This window comes from Ascidiella aspersa, chromosome 1 (assembly GCF_963924565.1).
Source record: "Ascidiella aspersa chromosome 1, kaAscAspe10.2, whole genome shotgun sequence".
NCBI lineage: Eukaryota > Metazoa > Chordata > Ascidiacea > Phlebobranchia > Ascidiidae > Ascidiella > Ascidiella aspersa.
In genome coordinates this window covers 25,142,498-25,162,570 of record NC_139447.1, presented here as the reverse complement: position 1 = coordinate 25,162,570, position 20,073 = coordinate 25,142,498, and the positions used below count along the sequence as shown (strand labels likewise).

Sequence of the window (20,073 nt, the reverse complement as noted above, 5' to 3'; positions counted from 1 at the left end):
AGGCTATCTATATAGGCCTATATATATTGTTACATAATCTGGGCATCTACTAGAACTATAAAGCGCATAGTTCATATTTTCGAAAACGAAGTGAACCCGCCGGTTGGAAATTTGTAAAAAATAAAAAACAAACGCTTAGGTTTGTACGAGTTTTATTACCTGCACAAAAACAAATTTGTAAAAAATCAAAAAAAACGCTTAGGTTTGTACGAGTTTTGCTACCTGTACAAAAAAAAATTGTAAAAAATAAAAAAAAACGCTTAGGTTTGTACGAGTTTTATTACCTGCACATTACAACCACCGGGAATGACTTGTTGCTTCGATTGGTACGAACAGTCTGCACAAATCGGAGGATGGCCTGTGCTGTGTCGGATTGCTCGTGGACGGGCCACGTGATCAGATGAAATTGAGTCACGTGGCGTACTTTGTCGCGCTTTGTTTCAAATTAAAGTAGGTGATAAATATACTGTAGGCCTATACTTTATGTGGGTATTTTAATTTACCTTTCGGCATAATTAGGATTTATGATTTTGAGTAGAAACTATAGGTTTTATTGTGCAGTTAAGTCACGCCACTTTCACAGGATAAAATGCAATGCAAACTTACCATTGTGACAGTGAAATGGCGTATAACCCATTCGAGTTGAGTATCTTCGTGATTCATTTGTACAGCCAAGTTGCCGTAATACTCAGTCTGCTTTTTTGGCCAATAATCGCATCCTCGTTTCTAAAATACACGTCACTTTGCTTAATGAGTTAGTGGCCCAATGATGCCGCGAAATATATTTCCATCATTTATGCATCTTTTAAAATAAGGAAATACTTTTTTTCAAATAAGAAAAATACTAGAAATCATTAAATAAGGCTTGTATTGAAGCAGAGTTATTGAGAATATCACATTATTTTGCATAACAATATTTGACCGCAACAACGATCATAAATCCTTCGCATCGCAACTTCTCAAAGAAATATCTCACACCAGGCAGTTATGGAAAAAGGAAGCGAGTCAATCTTGACAGATAAGATAAAGGGACAATTAAACTCGTATATGGTATAGTGCAGCCTTACCTTTCCCTCCTCTGCGCTGTTGCAAAGCATCACCAAACAGCTAGCTCCTGTCTCCCAGACCATTCTCCAGAAATCCTTTTTTGTGTGTTCCAAAGGAGTTTGAGCAGCAATGAACTGTTCAGTGGACTGTGGGCCCTGAGTAAGTAGCGTGTTCATCATTAAACTTTTAACACTTGTCAATAGTTTGAGTGCTTTGAATCACTCGTTTATAGTCAAACATAATCAGATGAATATTATTGGTATCATAGCGTTTTCCTAAACAGGTTAACTTACGGGTATAAAACTTGCGTTTATATAGTCGGAGCCTTCAATTGCAGGGATTGCTTCTAGCTTAACACGGGAATGATCGTCTGTAATAGAAAAACAAGAAAATAATAAAGGACATATCGGATGCATTCGGAAAGTTCATTGCCGGATTTAGTGGTCCTAATCAGGATTTGCTAATTTTGTGCATACAATTTAAATAAGGTTATCAATAACAGCATTTCGCCAGCAACTGAGCTTTTCGAACACATAGCGACATGGCTATACATTGTGATCTAGCCCCGATGATGTAGTACTGTCCAACAATTACGGCAATGTTTTAAGGTTGGTTCCATTCGTATCGTAAATTCGTATTGTATCTCCGTTTAAACGCAAAACCTAACGAAACTATTTTAAAAAGGCTAATAGGGCAGAGGCAAGAAAAACTCACAGGGCACGAGTTTGGCGTGACGATTCTTGGCGCGGTTGAACTGCTTGTCGGCCGTCATTGTGGTGCTGGTGACGGGTAAGCCCCGAATGTCGTCGAACTCGCCGCTGAAGCTCTTGTTCTTGTTCATCATGTAGCGCGTTATGTGGCTCGCGAAATCGCGCTTCGGCACCGGTCTGCGAAAAGACGTAAGGTCCTGACCTTTGCTCTGCTGGTTCCCGGGTGCGGCTGCTCTGGGTGACGGTGCCCTTTCGCACTTCTTTCCGCTTCGCATCGGGCTAGGTCTTAAATGCAGAGCCAAGCGGTGTCGAAAAAGCGAGAGATCCACGCTTGGCCATTAACAGGGCGTCGATGGGCATTTAGACTTTAACTATAGCCAAATGCCAAAGTTTTTGCGACTCTTCTGCGCGTTTTTATAGTATGTTTTGACACTTATTATTACATTGCAATGAATAATTTTTAGCCTTAAATGTTTGTTTTATATTTACACTTCTCTATGTATCCACCTGATGTGAATATGCCTTTTTGTTCTCGTAAGAACCTTTTCACGTGATTTCTGTTCAGATATCAAGCTGATTTCATGGCCCTCATATATATCGAGCAATGAGTTGCTCTTTATGTGCCCAATGCGCCAAGTCTCCTTACTATAGGAAAACGGTTTGCCAACTAAACCTAATAGACGTATTTTGTGTCGCTCTAAGTTGCATAATTTGACACAATTTGTTCCACAACGACTCAATTCTTATGATAAACTTGAATTAATACGTCACTAAACTTTACGTCATAACTAAGTTTTTCGGTTTTCAAAACAAAATGTTGGATCCGCCTTTGGCTTTAGCAGTACACTTTTATCTTGGCGTGTTCAACTTTGAATATAATAAACCTATCCAATAGCTGCTATCTGGCATGCCTTCACAAGTTCCAAATTAAGCCAACAAGCCAGGGTTTTTTAAATTTTTTTACCGCGGACCTCTAATATTTTGTTTTGCTTCGTGTGGACCGCGGTAGACAAGAAATTTTCAAAATTGACTGATGACATAAATAGACGTCACAATCAAATAGACTTCTGAAATATGCTGATTTTTTCATAAATTCACGTCACAATACAAATATACTTTCAGAAATATGCTAATGATTTAAGTAAATTGGAGTCAAAAATACATTCAGTGCTAACCGTTCGAGTTTTAATTAAACTCTATTTAAAAGAATAGATTACTTCTTAACCATATACTAATATTTCAATTTGACCTTCATGGACCCCCTAAAATTAGTTCACGGACCCCCCAAAGGGTCCATGGACCCCGGTTCAAGTAACCCTGCTCTAAGCTAATACCACACGCGTTTTGATTTGTACCTCGAAACTGCCACCTCGGACACTTTATCATTGTGAGAAGTTTCCAGAATAAATCCTCGGTTTGAATGGGCACCGCTCTCCGATATCGGTCCTTTACAATCCTCGAAGGTTTCTTCTATAGGCCCACCGCCTTGTGGAGGCGACCTTCCAGCGGCGAACTCCGACACAATTCCACCGTCGTATTTCTTGTTTTTCTGCATTCTGCGTCTATATGTTCAACAAGGCCAGTCAAGATAGAGCGTCGAGATAGGACTAATATATTTTATCTGATGTCCTTCGGGGTCATCTTATATATATATGTATCACTAGTAATTATTAAAATTATTAAAACAAACCTCAAATAAAAGACTCAGAGACTACTGGAAAAGCATCTTATTACTTTTTTGCTTTTGTTCGGGAGCATACACTACCGGTATTCGCATAATAACCTTATTAGGCAGATGGAAATCACGAGGATCACGATGAAGGCTCCCAAGGCTGCAGCGATGCTCACGATGAGCGTGAAGTGAGCTTCGAGAAAGTTTTTCTTCGTTCGAATCGGTTTCGAATAACCGGTTTCAGTGACGTCACCGTTGGTGGTTTCCGCTCGATATTTAACCCTACAGGGACGAATAATGCACAATTAACGGTTAAAGGTTAGAATGTGTTTCACTAGTTAATTGCTAACTAAAAATTTAAATGGTTTATTTAAAGTGTGACAAAATAGGTATAATGATTGGTATATTTTCATACATTATCGCCTTAAACCGCAAGGGCGTTTACTCTCTTTTATACAAGCTTTCAATAGTGTGCTAATTATGACACATGCAAGAGCGACACCTGCCATAATACCGAAATCAGAATAGCATCAACGTCGGAATAAAACACAGTTCGGAATAGGACCAAAATTGGACAAATACCAAATAGTCGTAATAACGTCTAAATCGGAAGTATGGTATCACAAATTATTATTATTATACTATGGTATCATAGATTATTCTGCTTTAGATATTCTTGGTCTTGTTTGTTCTCATCTAAAATACATATAGCCTATATACATTTAAATATATGGTTAATTGGTTACCTGTAGTCGGTATTTGATTTAAGGGGGCCATTACAAAACGGCTTCACATCTTCATCACATGAATTGTCTGAACCAATAACAAAGTGGTTGCCGCCATCGCCCAGCGATCGTCGTTTGCGTCCTTAATATTTAATGTAAACATATTTTTTTGTGCCTGAATGTAATCACTGTCCCAGAACTGATGATGTTGTTTAGGCAAAATACACATTTCTTAAAACAACATTTTTTGTGCATTTTTTACGTTTTTAAACAAGTTTTACTTGTTAGCTAATGTTTCTTCCATAACCTTAGACAGGCAAAGTCAGAAATTATTTTTAGCTGATTGTGAACCAAACATATATCTGTGTTCTCTTACCTCCCTTTGTAATATTGCCGTCATTCGCTTGAAAATATGGAACACTTGGACAATCCAAAGCTGGGCTGAGTGTTGCTACTACTTTGTATGGAGGGCTGGGAACCTGGCTATGCGCTTCGTACCAGTCTGTTGGCTCGCGTGTAAACTCGCCTTAATTAAACAATACATAAAAAGTATGATTATAACATGAGACTTCAATTTTTTTAACAAGTTGTTTATCCTAATATTTCAATATATATATACTTTTAAACCCGTGTAATTTGTTCAACAAGCGTCCATGTATCTGGCTCAATCACTGATTAAGCAGATGTCCTATCAGCGCTATAACTGATTTTTGTTTCAGTACAGTTTTAGCTGAATCATACAAGCTGTGCAATGAAAGACAAATAAAAGGCCAAAAAATAAGTAGTGTGGTTTCAGTAAAACGATACTATAGCTGTATTATGGGAGACTAGAGATGAACAAATAAGACGATTTATTTCGGCACAGTGTTAGCTGAACGACACTTTCCGTTGAAAACCCCAATGAAAGACTAACACGGATTTTCATGTAAATCGGGCAAAAAACGCGCGAAATCTTACAAATCTATTACTCCTTTATCTGTATTTTGAAAGCGAAAATTAAACATCAGCAGAGAATACTCGGTGGAAATAGATGAAAAAATGTTTAGTGATAACAACTCACCTTCGGCCACAACAACGCTTATGCTGGCCAGCGGCCCGTTCACATCGGAGAACACGCAAGGACTTTTTACAACCAAAGTGGTGGATTCACTAAATGTTCGAGCGATGCTCATCAATTCTGATGAAGCTTGGGGAGTTTCTGGCACCACAGAAGGCAAAGGAGCACCTAAAACGTACGTTAAAAACGCCAGTTAGCCTAGATCAGTGGTTCTCAAAGCTTTTTCGTATTCCTCCCTTAAAGGCTTAAACAATGTTAATTCCTCCCCAAAAAATTGCAAAAGGAATATTGTCAAAATTTCACAGTATATGGATATGATTTGCAAGGTGCTTTTTTACGATTCATCTCAGAAATAACAGAGAACATTTCAAAAGTAGGCAGGCGCGTAGCGTGGCCGTTTCAAAGGGGGGTGTCCCGAATTTTCAACTTAGGGAATTATATTTTTTATATATATTTTCCGTCTGAAGTTAATATTTTCCGTCTGAAGTTAATGAATAATGACGTCATAAAAACAGTGACGGGTGTGACATCATAAAATAGTGATTGTAATGACGTCATAAAACGATCTAATCAGAAACAACTAACGTCCAGCAAATGCGAACACGTGCGTCGTCGACACTCCTGTCAGGCAAAAAACTAAACCAAGACCGTAAAATATGTGTGATTGATTTTGGAAGAATGATAAACTATCAGCAGCGCAAGTTCCATGTACGGGACTAGCGCTAGATTACAAGCACGCCTTTCGCCACTTGCAATACTAAACGAAGATCGAATATGCTTATGGAAAATCATTTTGCGTTAACAATCATAACTTGAAAAAAGGGGAAACAGAGTTTTGCGTTAGATTTTGGTTACGCATTAACTAAAGACCACGACCCAATTACATTAAAAACATTGCCGCTTCGGACAGTTTTCTAAACCCTGACCAAACCGAACAAAACACGATAATATCACCCACAAAATAAGGGGGGTCACAAACCCCAGCCCCACTGGATACGCCACTGTGTAACATGATCAGTAACCGAAATCACCTAGGGGATCTAAGGTGTGGGTTATGAACAACCCTAGTGGGTACGGGCGATGCCCGAAAAATTTTACGTTTCGTGTATTTTAGAGACTACTCTAGACGCTAATAACGGCGATTATTAGGAGCTTACGGCTGTTTAAATTCGTCTATTTGACGTTAAGAAAATTGCAACACCTCGTATTCAAGTACGATTGTCTTATTCACGTCCGATTGTTAAGTGATTTCAATTGCGCGCAAAACGCTATGGAATTGCGGTGTCAGAACTCAGAACAGCCTTTGTGACGTTTCAATCACAAATTGTTGCACTTCGTTGTCAACAAAATTAACGATGCTTATCAACAAATTTGGTGATATTTGTAGTTTAATTTCGCCGATGGTATGAAGCGTGGCTTTAAAATCGCCCTTTTTCAACTCTGTATAATTGGGAAACTATTCAGCTGACATAGCACAAACTTGTGGATCCAACCACATGTGTTTTAAATGAATGATTTGAAAAAAGTCGCTCTCGGGCATTTGCTTTGGCATTTTTGCAGAATTTAAAATATATACTGGATCTGGGCAATCTTATGTTTTACCAAATCTTATGTTTTAACTTTACTTACTGTGACGAAACAATAGACATTGTAAACCAAACAGAGTCCATTATGACATAGGTTTAACACAGTTAAAGCAGCATATTGTCTTCATATAAGGCTACTTAAGTCGTATAGTAAGTATTTAAAAATTCATTTAAAAAGAGAAGTTATAGTTATGTGTTATAATTATCAAATAATAAAAAGTGAGCCATTTTCATCCCGTTTTCCTTCCCAATTCCTCACTGGAACAAATTTCCTCCCCAAAATTTAAAATTCCCCCCAAAGTGAGCCAAGTGGCTCCCTTTGAGAACCACTGGCCTAGATAGTAACAAGTATATAGCTTTCTCCTTGTAAACTTACTTACTCACTAAACGACAAACATTAATATAATAGGCTAATTACTTTCAATTTAAATTTACCGAAAACATATCGCCTGTAATGTAACTGCATGAGATTTGCAAGTTCAAGATAGTTATGTAGATTTAAATATTTTGTTAGAAACGCATTCTAATACTGCCTGTCAACAGATGTCACTTAATCAGAATCAAATCGGATTGAGGTAAAACGATTTCGACTAAACGCAAAATACATAAATGTTTAAAGAACAGTTAATCACATTAGTCGCTCGTGATGTCGAGAATTTGCAAATTAGAGGCGGTCCATTTATGAATATTCATACGACACAGTATACTAACGAAACAAGCACTCAATAATGGCACACGGCGTACAGTTCAATCAGGACAAAACGCTCAAATGTTAGCAGGTTTACCAAATCTTAGTTGTTTAAAACGTTTGTTCTTTTACAAAATCACCATTTAAGTCACATGTCTTAACACAAATTTAAAATAGGTTTTTAGCGGCCATTGCCTTGCCTAACAATTTATCTTGGCCAACTGATTTCCCCACCTAATGAGGTAACACATCAATATACTTAGTAAAGTTAAAAAACACAGTAAATACTAACCTGTAATCGGAGTTACGATCGGCTTTGTCCACAACGAGTATTCCCCAGGACCGACGGCGGTTGACGCGCGAACTCGGAACTCGTACGACCGCCCGCCCAGGAGTCCACTCACTGGCCACGAGTAGGTTTGCTTCAGAGCGAGTGGACCGGGAAGTTGTTCAGTTGAAACGACGACCTCAAAGATTTCTTGAGTCTACAAAGCGCAAGTTTTTATCATAAATATTGCAGAAAGATATTTTCGCAACAAAGGCTATAAGGAAACAAGTCGTATACATGAATGAGTTGTCTTTTTTTAACATAACTTTATGTGACAATGCAATTCATTATAAATAAAATACATGTTGCAGTCGACGCTGAATTGTGTATTCTGTGATCTTTCCGTTGGGAACAAGTGGGGGTCGAAAGAGGAGTATTGCGATCGAGGAATTGTTTGCAACCGATTCGGCTGTGACGTCACTGGGCGGAAATGACGGAACTGAAAAAATAAATTGAATGAAAAATATTTTATTTTATTCTTGTAGCCACTGTGGGGGTTTTAATAGTTTTTTACCGTCTTCGTTTGTGCGTACACTCGTCGAATTTGATTCCAGTCCACCGGCTGACGTCACCGCTTTCACTGTGATGTCATACGTGGTGTCGGGAACCAGGCCATCAATGACGTAATCTCGCACACGTGGTTCTAACAGCGGGCTATCGGTTACCTGATGATATAGTATCGTCGTAATGACAATATAACCTTTTGTATATATTTTTAAATATACTTTATCATTTATTTATTTTTACTTATATAATGAAATACGGCATTTACTGATTGTGATATGTTATCAACAAACGGTTAAGGGGTCAGTGTAACATTTTATCTATACTTTCTTGTTTAATTCTTGCTTAATTTTAAAGTTTAAATATTAAAGGTATAACATAATAATAAGTAATGTAAAACTAAAACAAGAAAATTTTGCAGTCATGATATCTACTTACTTTAGAGAACTCTTCAGTTCTGACTTGCGAAAGCTTACAGAGAATAACAACATCAAATAAAGCATAAAACCACATTCTAAAAATTATCAATTTACATGTGTGTCACTCAGAAATTTCCACTAAAGCGGGTGCAGGAAAAATCAATAGCTGTTAACTGCAGCAAGCATTCAGACGGAATAATTATAAGAGGCTGATGTAAGTTGGTGTCGCTGTTGTGATATGCTGCAAGGAATTAGGACGGAAACAGGATTATTGCAATCCAAATCGCAAGATAAATCGCATTAAAGCAATTTCCCAGCACTGATCGTCGAAAGGACGCAGCTAACGTCTAAAGTGGTTTTCAAGAAAGCAATCAATCTTGAGAAAACGTGTAGCCCCCCCAAATACAAACATATTACAAATGCGTTACCCTGCGTTTTTGTTCCATTTCGCTAACCAATTTTGAATCTAAAAGTTATTATTACTCTATTACTTGGAGATACAATTAATTCTTCACAATCATTGGATTCTTTTTGGATATATGGTGAATTTTCCTAATCGATAGATATCAATAGCAACATGCATAATATCTCGATCATGCATAGTTTCATGCCATTGCTTTTAGACATTGTTGACAACAAAACAACAAGAAAACTATTTTTTCCGCGCGCGCGTTTTTTCGTTTCAAAGCGTGTAATGTCATCCACATGAAACGTTATACGTTAAATGTTTTAAAACCTAATTTGGTTAACGATTTTTTGACGTTCGTCGCATTCGGATTTTATTTCCTTGGATAAGTTTCCTTAATTTAATGAAAAATTGCACGTCAAGACTATTGAAGCATCGTAAACAACTATATCACGACAATTGTAATACAATATCTACTGTTATCCAATTTTTGGGAAATTAGCTCGTACATATTTTTGTGGCCAATTCAGAAAATTTATCCCTTTCAAATGGAAAAAAAAACACTCTCTACGTTTTATGTAGGTGATGTTTTATTCTGTGAATTCATATGTCACTTTAACTTAAAAATATTTCCAATCAATAATTAGGCGGGCTTTATAGAAGTCCTAAATGCCATAAATTTTGGGATAATATTCAAATTAAATTAAGGCCCCTCCAAATACAATGTATTCGCTTACTTCACTCAGTCAGTGTCATCAAAACACCCGGGATCTATTTATTGTGTTTCTATTAAATTATTTTCTCAATAAAGGTATGTTTTCACAGAAACAGAATGAGAAATAAGTATAACCTGTGATTGAGACAAGTCGCTTGTAACAAGTATTTAAACTGTTGACTCTAGAAGATATTAATATTAATGCATGGTTTTAGGGGTACGGCCACAGGTTTATATAACAATTTAGCTGCATCTTTCCTTCATTTTACGAAAGCAATTTGGGCCTTCATTGTCCGTTTATACTAGATTCATTGAGTTAGTACATAAAGTTTACGTTTATGTTATACAGGTAATGTAGGCTATATTTTGTGGTCAGATTTTTGTTGTTAACTGAAACACAACCGTGCTCATTTAAAAATATAATTAACACAGCCCTGAAACCAACGACTGTGTAACACAGGGATTGTAAAATTTATCCATTAGTTGACAGATCTTCAACTTGGTTACTCAAGTTGAATGCATCGAGTTAGTCGACTTTAAAATGGCATCCTCATCTATTGCGCAGCATTACAATGTAGTGCTGGTTAGCATTTTAAGTTCCAATTAGTGGACACGTGTGTCGCTTTCCTCATTAGGCAGCTGATTTACTAATTAAACGACCCAGCCTTGTGTTTCAGGAGCCTTAAATGGCCCCGCTACTGTGCTGCCCTGCCACTCGAAAACAATGACAGATTGTGAATCGATGCATGCGGGAGAACATCTGTGGCATCAGCAGCGGCACCACAAAGAGCCTGGCACACAGTGCTTTCACAGATACGAAAATGAACTGGCGTGAGTAATAACGGAATCGAGAGAATGCTCTCCAAATATATATGAGTTAAAATATCGCTGGACTATATACATTTCGCAAAATCGTTGAGGAAGTATTAAGTAGTTAATTTCCTTATAGGAAATATTTAGCAATAACTATCGATTGATATATCATAAATGTTATGAGCAATGCATATATTTTTAGGATTTTTTTTATTTTACAGCGTTCACGCTTCAGTTGTCTCCTAAATTGTAGCCCATAAAATGGGATTAGGTACAGAATAATTCAATGCTGCAATTTTTTGCCAAGTTTATAGCACACCGTTTCCCGTGATGAATTTTAGTTTTCTAATAAAAGTTAAGATATTAAATGCAACGTGGTCCCCTTTGGTTTTAGGTTGTCAGGTTTTTGTTGACTATTCAGCGAACCGGTAGTTTAAAACTAGGTTTATTGCTTAAGAAGAACATATTTATATTGTCTTTACTGGTCGTAAAGCTCACCCAACCTAAATAGGGTTGCAATGAATCTATCTGTTTTTTGTAATGAGATAGGTTGGCAGTGAATATTCTGCTTACAGTTAATTCTTGCTCGCTGGTAGTAAAAGGAAAGCGTTAGTGAAAGAAGTGACAAAACAAAATAGTTTCTTTGGAGCAATGGTTGGAAGTTGTAGTAAGACGTAATAAGAATATCAAAGCCCATACAGAAATAGGTATAATTTTGAACGTTTCGAATAACTCTTTATTCATTTTCAACAAAATAGTTTCTGTTGGAGCATATAAATTCCAAACAATTGGGAAAATGCATAATCATCGCTGTTAGCATTATGTTTTAAAATGTATTTAAAGGGCTAGAATAGGGAAGTAATAATTCCAAATGGAAAAAATTGTTTTTATGTTATTTCTTGTAACTCTGTTTACAGCTGTGGTCAAGGCAATTTCGTTAAACGGTAAGTAGGTAATTAACGACACTTGTGTACCCGTAAAGTTAAAGCATTATTTATAGCACACTTTATGTGATTATTTTTTTTAATACATATTATCACAATAAAGCGACACTTAAATCCCTAGTCTAATGTAAAAAGCAAAATTTCCACCTTTCAAAACAACATTTGTAGGCTTACAAACTCGCTAGTCGCAACTATACGTATTCATTTATGTTTAAGTTAAATTTTCGCCCATCCCTGCGAAAGACGGCATTTGGATTGACCTCGGCGAGGCGGCGCACGAAAATGGGACGCTACAAGCGACAAGGCACGAGCAGAATAGTGCTAAAGTAGCAATGAGGCCAATGAAGTCACTTAAGGCAGCTGCTCCGCAATGTTACGCCTGTTCTGGAATGGAGTGTGCGAAACCTAGGTTAAAAGATCAAAGTGCTCAGTTACAGTGTGACCTGGGCGACGTTTGTTGGGTAGGTGTTTTTTTATTCCCAATCATAAATTTTGAATTATTAAATTGCCACTATAGGCGTTCTTCTATGACATTAGCAACTATAGTTCCAACATTATACGTGTAACAGTGCAAATAGAATGACTTTGTAATATTCGCTAACTTTTAATCTTGTAATATTTGATAAATTTTTCCTAAATTTATCTACAGACTATCGAAAGCCGAGAGCGAGAACCGAACTCAGAGTCGAACTACTTTCGCGGCTGCGGACCACCGGGACTTGAAAGCTGCAGATCCCATTCGGACAAGCGGGCGCCGAAAAGAAGAACGGCTGGACAAAGGAAAGACTCGAATGGACCCGAATACTGCGAGTGGAGCACTTCTATTTCGCAGTGCAAATCATGCTGTTCCTTCGACTTTTGCAACGGCGCTACAATGTTTACCGGACTAACAAATCTGGCAATGGCCGACTTAAAAAACGCGGCAGAAGGCACTCGCGATTCCGGATGGATCCGGTTTGAAGCGGTCGGATGGCGGTGGCGAAAGTGCACCCTACGGCCGATGTGTTTCGTTGCTGTCATCTGGTGGATGACTTTTGTAATAAGTTTCCCGCCTCTAATTTGTTAGGGAATAGGTTTGATATTTTACAATTATAACTACGCCCTATATTTAATGTTCGCTATCAATCAAATAGTTAAATCATATTTTATTGTATTTTTATTTTGTGTGCGTCGCACTACCTTCTTCACACGTGCAACGTTGTCCACAAAACACTGTGATATTTGTTTGTTTTTGCCGAACATACGCCGTCGATGCTTTTTGTAATACTAATACATTAAGTGCAAAAACTTTTTTTTGAAAAGAGTTTTTATTTTTCAATGTATAAAATGGCTCGCGTTGATATTGAACAAAAATCTAGTTTGGCACAATTATGCTTAAGAGAGCTGGGAAATTATGTGCATCACTACGTATTTTACTTTTGTAAATAGTAATAATGATTCCTGCAAAGATAATTTAACAAAGTATTATTCGAAAACAAAACATTTACATCACCTGATTTGTGGCCAAATTTACAGCTTTAATCTTATAGGAGGTTGGACCTGTTAGCACCAGAGGCAGGTCCCACGTAATGTTGATTGATGTCGAACTTACTGCCACGGCTTTAATGTCACGCGGTGGGTGATCGGGTTCTGAACAAATAATAAAATCGCCAAACATTACAGATCACGAAGTTTAAAATTTAAAGATGCGATTAGCAGTCATAATTGACATCGACATTTACGAAAACGAGGTAGCCCACATAAAGTTAGTAGCTCAACAAAATACCGACAAATAAATTGTCTTTTCTTGTTATACAAGTCAATAATTTGCTTTTAAACATTGTTTTATTCTTTTAAACATTGTTTTATAATTTTTCTTACAGCTGATTCTTAGACGTAAATGTCGATACATTAATTTGAACGGCAAATCACTTTTTGTAAATTATAACTAGTTTGGGATAATGGGAGTGGATATTATCCCCAATTTCCACCGAAAATGAAAATGACAGAAAAAGTTGACAGCAGTTTCTAAATGACCACTACACTCACTTCCCACACTCGTTCGTTGCGTAATCGATGACGTAGGTGGCCCAATGCCACGCCCTGTCTGCGCTGCAACGTGTATGACGTATTCGGTAAACTTGCTGAGATGGCTGAGGGTGCGTGACGTCATGGTGGTATTTGTTTTAATGACGCACACCTGAAGAGTATTTCAAAACAAATTTTTTTGACGACCAATGTCTGGCAAACCATTTTCATAAAATTAAACTTTAATTTTAAATACAATGAAACTTTACGGTTTAACAATGCGGCAGTATTTCCGTAGCTTTTCTCCCTGAGCGTAATAATTGGTAAAAATAAGCACGGGGATATCTTGATATTAGTTATACTAATTTCACCGTTATATTTTCATAAAATCCTTGGTTTCCAAGACAGTTGTCTGGGGGTGTATAAGTGACGTCATAACCAACAAGAACACCGTTGACAATTGATGGCGATCGCCACCAAATTTCTATTGTTGTGTCACTGATTTCTGTTACGCCGGCTTGTTCGGGGGCCAAAGGAACTGCAACATCAAGTTTACTTTACGGCATTTCAAATACAAAGACACAAGCAACTTGACAAATTTAATGATTACAGTACTTTTAAGGGACATTGAACAGCATTTATAGATGCCATTATTTTACATAAAGCTCAGGTGTACAAAAAATATATTTTTGTATATCGTTTGGTATATAAAATGATTTTTTAATGTGTGTATGAATGTTTTGCAACTTACGTCCTTGACCGGTTGTGGTCACACAAACTGCAGGTATTCCAAATCCAGCTTTGGTACCAGCCATTACTTGAACGGTATATTTCGTGAAAGCAGACAATAGTTCCAACGTGTAAGTAAATCGCCCTACTTCTTCCGATAAACGGTCAACTGAAAGTCTGTAAGATTTTAATCCTTCTATTCCATTTTTCCCATATTGCACCATATAGTCGACAATTATTCCGTTGGATTCCATAGACTTTCCCCATTTGAGAGAAATTTTAGATTCACCAATGGCTTCACACGAAAGGTCGCTTGGTTCAGATGGTGCTGCAAAGAAAAGTAAGGGAACATAAAAAAAAAATGGCACAAACGTAGAAACGTCTTGTCGGGATTTACAGACTTAACAAAAATCAATTAATGGAAACCCACCATCTTCTTTTGTTTGCACAGATTTTAGAACCCCAGGTCCAGTGCCGGCCTTTGTGGTTGCGGCTATGTATAACTCGTAGATGGTAAAGGGTTTCAGATTTAACAACGTGACTTGTGGAGATGTCACCACTTCAACCATTTCAACCGAAGTTATTTGACTGTAGCTGACTGTGTAGTTGCTAATTATTCCATTTGGGGTTCGCGGCGCCTGCCATGCCAAGGTCATGTTTCGAGAAAATACATCAACCTAAAAATAAAAGACCTGTAGTTTTTCTTGATGCTAAACGACCGTTTGTTTATGAACCTTACATTTAGTGATCTGTTTGAAATGCGATTTACTTTACGATTATCAAACAAACAGCCCGATATTATATTGCCTTGTCTGGTAAATATTTCACTGACATATTAAAATTTTGACAGCTAACACGGGGTTTGACTAAATTGGAACAAACTGAATGCAATATTTTAAACAAACATTTCAGCATCCTTTTATGTTTATTATGACTATAGAAGGTCTTTGTAAACATATGCAAAAATTGTCATACGCGCAGCCTGTTTTATTTTTTTGGAGTATTTCTCTTCAAAAACATTGTGAAAATGGTTTCCGAGGTCTATATTTTACCTGTACATTCCGTGGCGCGTCAGACGGAACGTCTTGCAGAGTTTGGAAGCTAATAACGGCTTTAGGTCCTTCCCCGATTTTAGTAGCGCTGGTCACATGGATCGTGTAGTTGAAAAACTTGGCCAAATCGTTTATAGGCAGGTAAGTGGTATTTCCTGTCACAATTAATATAAAGAAAATATAAGAAGTTTGTAACTAATAGGCGGGGTAAGCGTACATTCATCACCGATTGCGATATTTCACAAAGGTTGTTCCGATGGCATTGGTTTGCATTTATTGTCCTTATATCAAAACAAATAGTTCCACTGCATATTTGTACAAAGATTAAACTACGGTTTGTTTTAGTACTGAGCTAAGAATGGTTCAGCGGTTTTTGAAACTTTTTCCGTTCGCCAAATAGACCAATATAGTTCACCAGATAAAAAAGCGACAAACCTGACAGCACGAACTTGGAACCAATTTCGTCAACAACCACAGTATACGAGGTAATCATGCCGTTTGGTATTTCCGGGGAATCCCAAAGCATCACAACTGAGGTGGAGCTCAACTGCTCGTATCTCAGATCCCTGACAGGCGTAGATGGAACGTCTTCCAGAGTTGTTACGGTAACCAAAGCTGGTGGGCCTTCTCCTTTCACTCCAGTGACAAGAGGAGTTACTTGTACCGCGTATTTTGTGAAAGGCTGGATAAAACAGTCCATTATAGATCATGTCAAATGTCAAATGCAAGACATTAATTCTAACAAACTTACTTGCAACCCGTCGACAATAATTGTAGAGCTAGAAAGGTTATCTTGGACATTGACAAGTTTGTTTAGATTGTTATGCAGGTAGGTGGCTGCTCTAAAGTAGGTGGGCCCTGTTAGAGGCAGGTGTGGACGCCAACTAATATTTAAAGAATTTGACGTTTCTGCAATGGCCTTTAAATCTGATACAGAATGGTCGGGAACTGCAAATATAAAGTAGAAAATTTTAATTCAATTTTATTTCATTTTTTTTGTATTTTGCACTGGTTTAAAGGAATTAATCGAAACTCCCAAGGTTATATAGTTATTCATATTTCATACAGCAGTTTCACAGATCACTTAAAATTAGGTTGAGGCAGGAATATCTTTTATATCTTAACTTATCAATAAAGGCGGTTTTAGGCTTTAATTCGCAATAGGCTAAATCAACTTGATCCAACTACAGGTCCGTATAGGCTCTTTTTACGGCCAGCGATTTAATCGCTCAATCACAAAATTTCTGCAATTGCTCCCATTTGATATCGCTTCTGTGAGTCCCTCAAACTTGGTTGCCCACTTCAAGCATGTAAACACAAAATTGTTCGCCGTCCGCGCGAATATTTTTCGATTATATAGTTTTTATGTAATATCTAGCATGCCATTGTTTCATCATGAAGGCGCCATGTAATATTTTTATTTTTCTACATATCCACAGCCTACGGCCATCGCGAGTAACCCCTATTCCACTTTAAGTGTAGAGGTTATATAGTGCTCATTAAGTTCTTCGCCCAATGAGTCAAGTTCTTCTCAAACAAACGCTTGGCCAACCGAAACCAAATAGACGCGTTTAGTCGCGAATTAGCTTCACTTTCATACTTGTATACTTGTACATTACTTTCCCTTTAAGAACAGCACGTTATATACTTAAATTATGACGTCGCGTTACGACGTGACAGGCGACGTGATATGTAACATTTGCAAACTCAAATCCCCGATCAACCCTTGCAACATTAGCCCGCTAATGAAACGAATTGCTTCTGATGGCCTCGACATAATATAATTGGACCACGCTAGGCTAAAATAATAAATAACAAGTTACTAGATTGGATTGACATATAATATTTGCGATATATTATCGCTGACACATTTGTGTTATGATTGTGCACAACACAAAAGTTTTAGTATAGGTTTCAATTTTTAGGTTTAGTTCATCAGCGATAGGAGGAATCATGTAAGGCGCTGTCGGTAGCGTGAAGTGTACTTATAATGCAGCTCTACGTGATATGATTATAATGATGGATTAAATGTTTGCTAGTGCGTGCACTACGAAACTTACCTCCGGGTTTAGTGTGTAGGTATACGGTTTTAGAAGTCTGGCCCATTCCGACTGAAGTACTTGCAACTACGTGTATTTCATATAGTGTGAATTTCAATAAATCATAAAGTTTAATTTCAATAGGCTTGTGAGGTAACTGAACTTGGACGGATTTATTTAGGCGTTTGGTATTGCTCTGATCATGATAGAAGATTCTGTAGTTTAAAATTACGCCGTTTGGTTTCAGAGGTGGTTTCCAGCTAATAAGAACGTCGGTTGATGTCACGTTGATTACTGTGACGTTTATTGGTTGACTGGGAACTGAAAAGCAACAAAAATTTAAAGTTGATGTTTACATCAAAACTGTTATCATTTCTGAGCTGTAGCAAACCTGATTCTGCAGTTCGTTGTCGACAAATACTTGCTTCTCCTAGGCCGATAGTCGTCCGTGCTCTAACCTTAATATCATATACGGTGTATGGCTGAAGCTCGTTCAAAACAAACCCTAATTTATCACTTGTTAGGTTATATAAAATTCCAATTGACTCCACAATAACTTGGTAACCGATCACAATTCCGTTTTGTTCTTTGGGAACCTTCCATGTAGTGTTGATTTCTTTACTGCCAATGACGTCACAAAGGAAATCAAACGGTGGCCCAGGCGCTTTAAATGTGGAACATGATTTTTTATAATAGTTTAAAACTATTGTAAACTTCTCACATACCAGGTAAAATAGGCCAATAGGGTTAGTACAATACGGCGATCATGAATAAGTGTTAATTGGATAAAACATGCAAGATGTACAGAAAGCTAAGTCACTCTACAAAAACCCAACTACCAAAATCGAAGCTTTAATTATAATTAAAGTTGCTTCAAACTTACTGTCTGGTAATGTCCGAACGATTTTCTTATCACTTCGATGACCTCCGTCGCCCTTTATTGTACTTGCCGCCAGTTGGATGCCGTACAAAGCGTATTTTCGCAAGTCGGTGAGTATAGTTGTTGTGCCGTTGTAAACCTGGCATATTACTCAGTTAACTAGTATCGGTGTAAAGGTAAGCGATTTAACATGTCAATAGGTTTAATTTAATAATTGTTGGTTTATTTATTTTGTAGCGGTCAATATTTGTAAAGACTCTAAATCTATTTTAAACTTTTATGAAATTTTATTTAAACTTTAAGCTTGGTGATGGGGCCTAATTGCAGGATGCCCTTAAATTCGGATAGTTAAAGCAATTTAAAGCAGGAATGATCTCAGTTAATGTTAACTTGGGTCTTTTATCAAGTAAAGCATACTTGTTTTTCATGGGTTTCTCCACCGGCGAGTGCATAGTAAACCGTGTAGTAACGAATTTTGCCATTAGGTGTCATCGGTCGACGCCACGAGATGGCGATAGACGTTGATGTGAAAGCCTCGGCAGTGACGTCATGCGGCGGATCCGATGGGGCTATTCGAGAAATTATAAAACAAGATTGTACTACGATGAATATCATCTCCGCTTTCCAGTATCTGCATCTATCCGTTTGCTCATGATGGTCATATGCATTGTATGTTCAAGTGCGATTAACGACTCACAGAAGGATTATTGTTTTATCAAGTTTAAACGACCGAATTGCTAAATTTGGTGTAGCATATCACGCACCAAGCAACTGTCACCCGTTTAAGTGGTTACAGATTTTACATTAGTCATAAGAAGTCATAATATATAAGTTGAGGTTAAATTGGTTTGGGGAGCATGGCTTACAATCCAACCTTGTTTCTTTAAAAACCTTAAACTTAAACCATAGTGTTTCGTAGGATTTTTGTACATCGGGGAGTACATAGGCCTCTCAAAACGTGGCAGTTCACCGGGCATACGGATCTAGTGCTATATTTTTGGTATACTGGTAATCTTCAATAGCTTACAAGATTTAATTAAATAGGCTAACATAGCTGTTGACTTTTTGACAGTGTTCAATAAGTCAAGCAAAAATAAATCTTTAAGTATTGTTTCTATTTGCCTGTGTTGCACCTGGCAATTTTTTATGGCGCAACGATTAAACACTCAACGTCAACAAAAAATGCTTACCGTCTTCAAGGGTCTGAAAAGACTCCGTAAAAAGTAGCTTTCCTTGGTACAAGCCGATCTTGTTGTAAGCATTTACCAACACATCGTAAACTCCGTACTTTCTGAGACCAGTTAGAATGATACTAGTTTCATTTGTTCTTTTTGTTACCAACTTCTCGTCAGCTCTTGATCTGTATACAAAATAAATCCAACAAACATTGGTGTGATTGGCAAAATTGAATAAAAATAAATTAAATTATTCCATAACCGCAAAGGTCGAGATGATTAACAATTAGTATTTTATTCTCAAAATATTCATACTAAAAACATTTTCAACAAACAACCACATTATAAAAGCTAGGCGCTAAAGTTATAGTAGCCTATAGGTCTAGTCCTACTGAAATCATAACGTATCTACAACAATCTCGCTTTACAGTTTCGCTTCGTCCTATGTAGGTTTTGTTTTAAAATTTGTTTTTTGTATATAAGGCACTATGAGAATAATTTCGTTTATGTATAGCATGACCACGATGCTTTTATGTAGACAAATATTTTCCTACTAAGGCAAGGTTTGTTGTACCAC

At 37.3% G+C, this 20,073-nt stretch overlaps 1 protein-coding gene across 1 annotated transcript in view; it reads right to left on the bottom strand.

The window, feature by feature from the left end:
• The window catches only part of LOC146168491 (phosphatidylinositol phosphatase PTPRQ-like), a 38,185-nt gene that overhangs the window by 1,646 nt on the left and 16,466 nt on the right, over window positions 1–20,073 (bottom strand). The window contains 24 exon segments of the mRNA XM_083386279.1: window positions 285–433; window positions 607–726; window positions 1,068–1,202; window positions 1,341–1,417; window positions 1,762–2,006; window positions 3,113–3,319; window positions 3,541–3,711; window positions 4,176–4,329; window positions 4,576–4,680; window positions 5,215–5,379; window positions 7,778–7,970; window positions 8,116–8,252; window positions 8,328–8,478; window positions 13,107–13,243; window positions 13,643–13,793; window positions 13,993–14,159; window positions 14,373–14,678; window positions 14,781–15,027; window positions 15,403–15,557; window positions 15,838–16,084; window positions 16,154–16,350; window positions 18,325–18,460; window positions 18,739–18,890; window positions 19,512–19,681. Coding sequence (XP_083242405.1) covers window positions 285–433; window positions 607–726; window positions 1,068–1,202; window positions 1,341–1,417; window positions 1,762–2,006; window positions 3,113–3,319; window positions 3,541–3,711; window positions 4,176–4,329; window positions 4,576–4,680; window positions 5,215–5,379; window positions 7,778–7,970; window positions 8,116–8,252; window positions 8,328–8,478; window positions 13,107–13,243; window positions 13,643–13,793; window positions 13,993–14,159; window positions 14,373–14,678; window positions 14,781–15,027; window positions 15,403–15,557; window positions 15,838–16,084; window positions 16,154–16,350; window positions 18,325–18,460; window positions 18,739–18,890; window positions 19,512–19,681 — 4,074 coding nt within the window.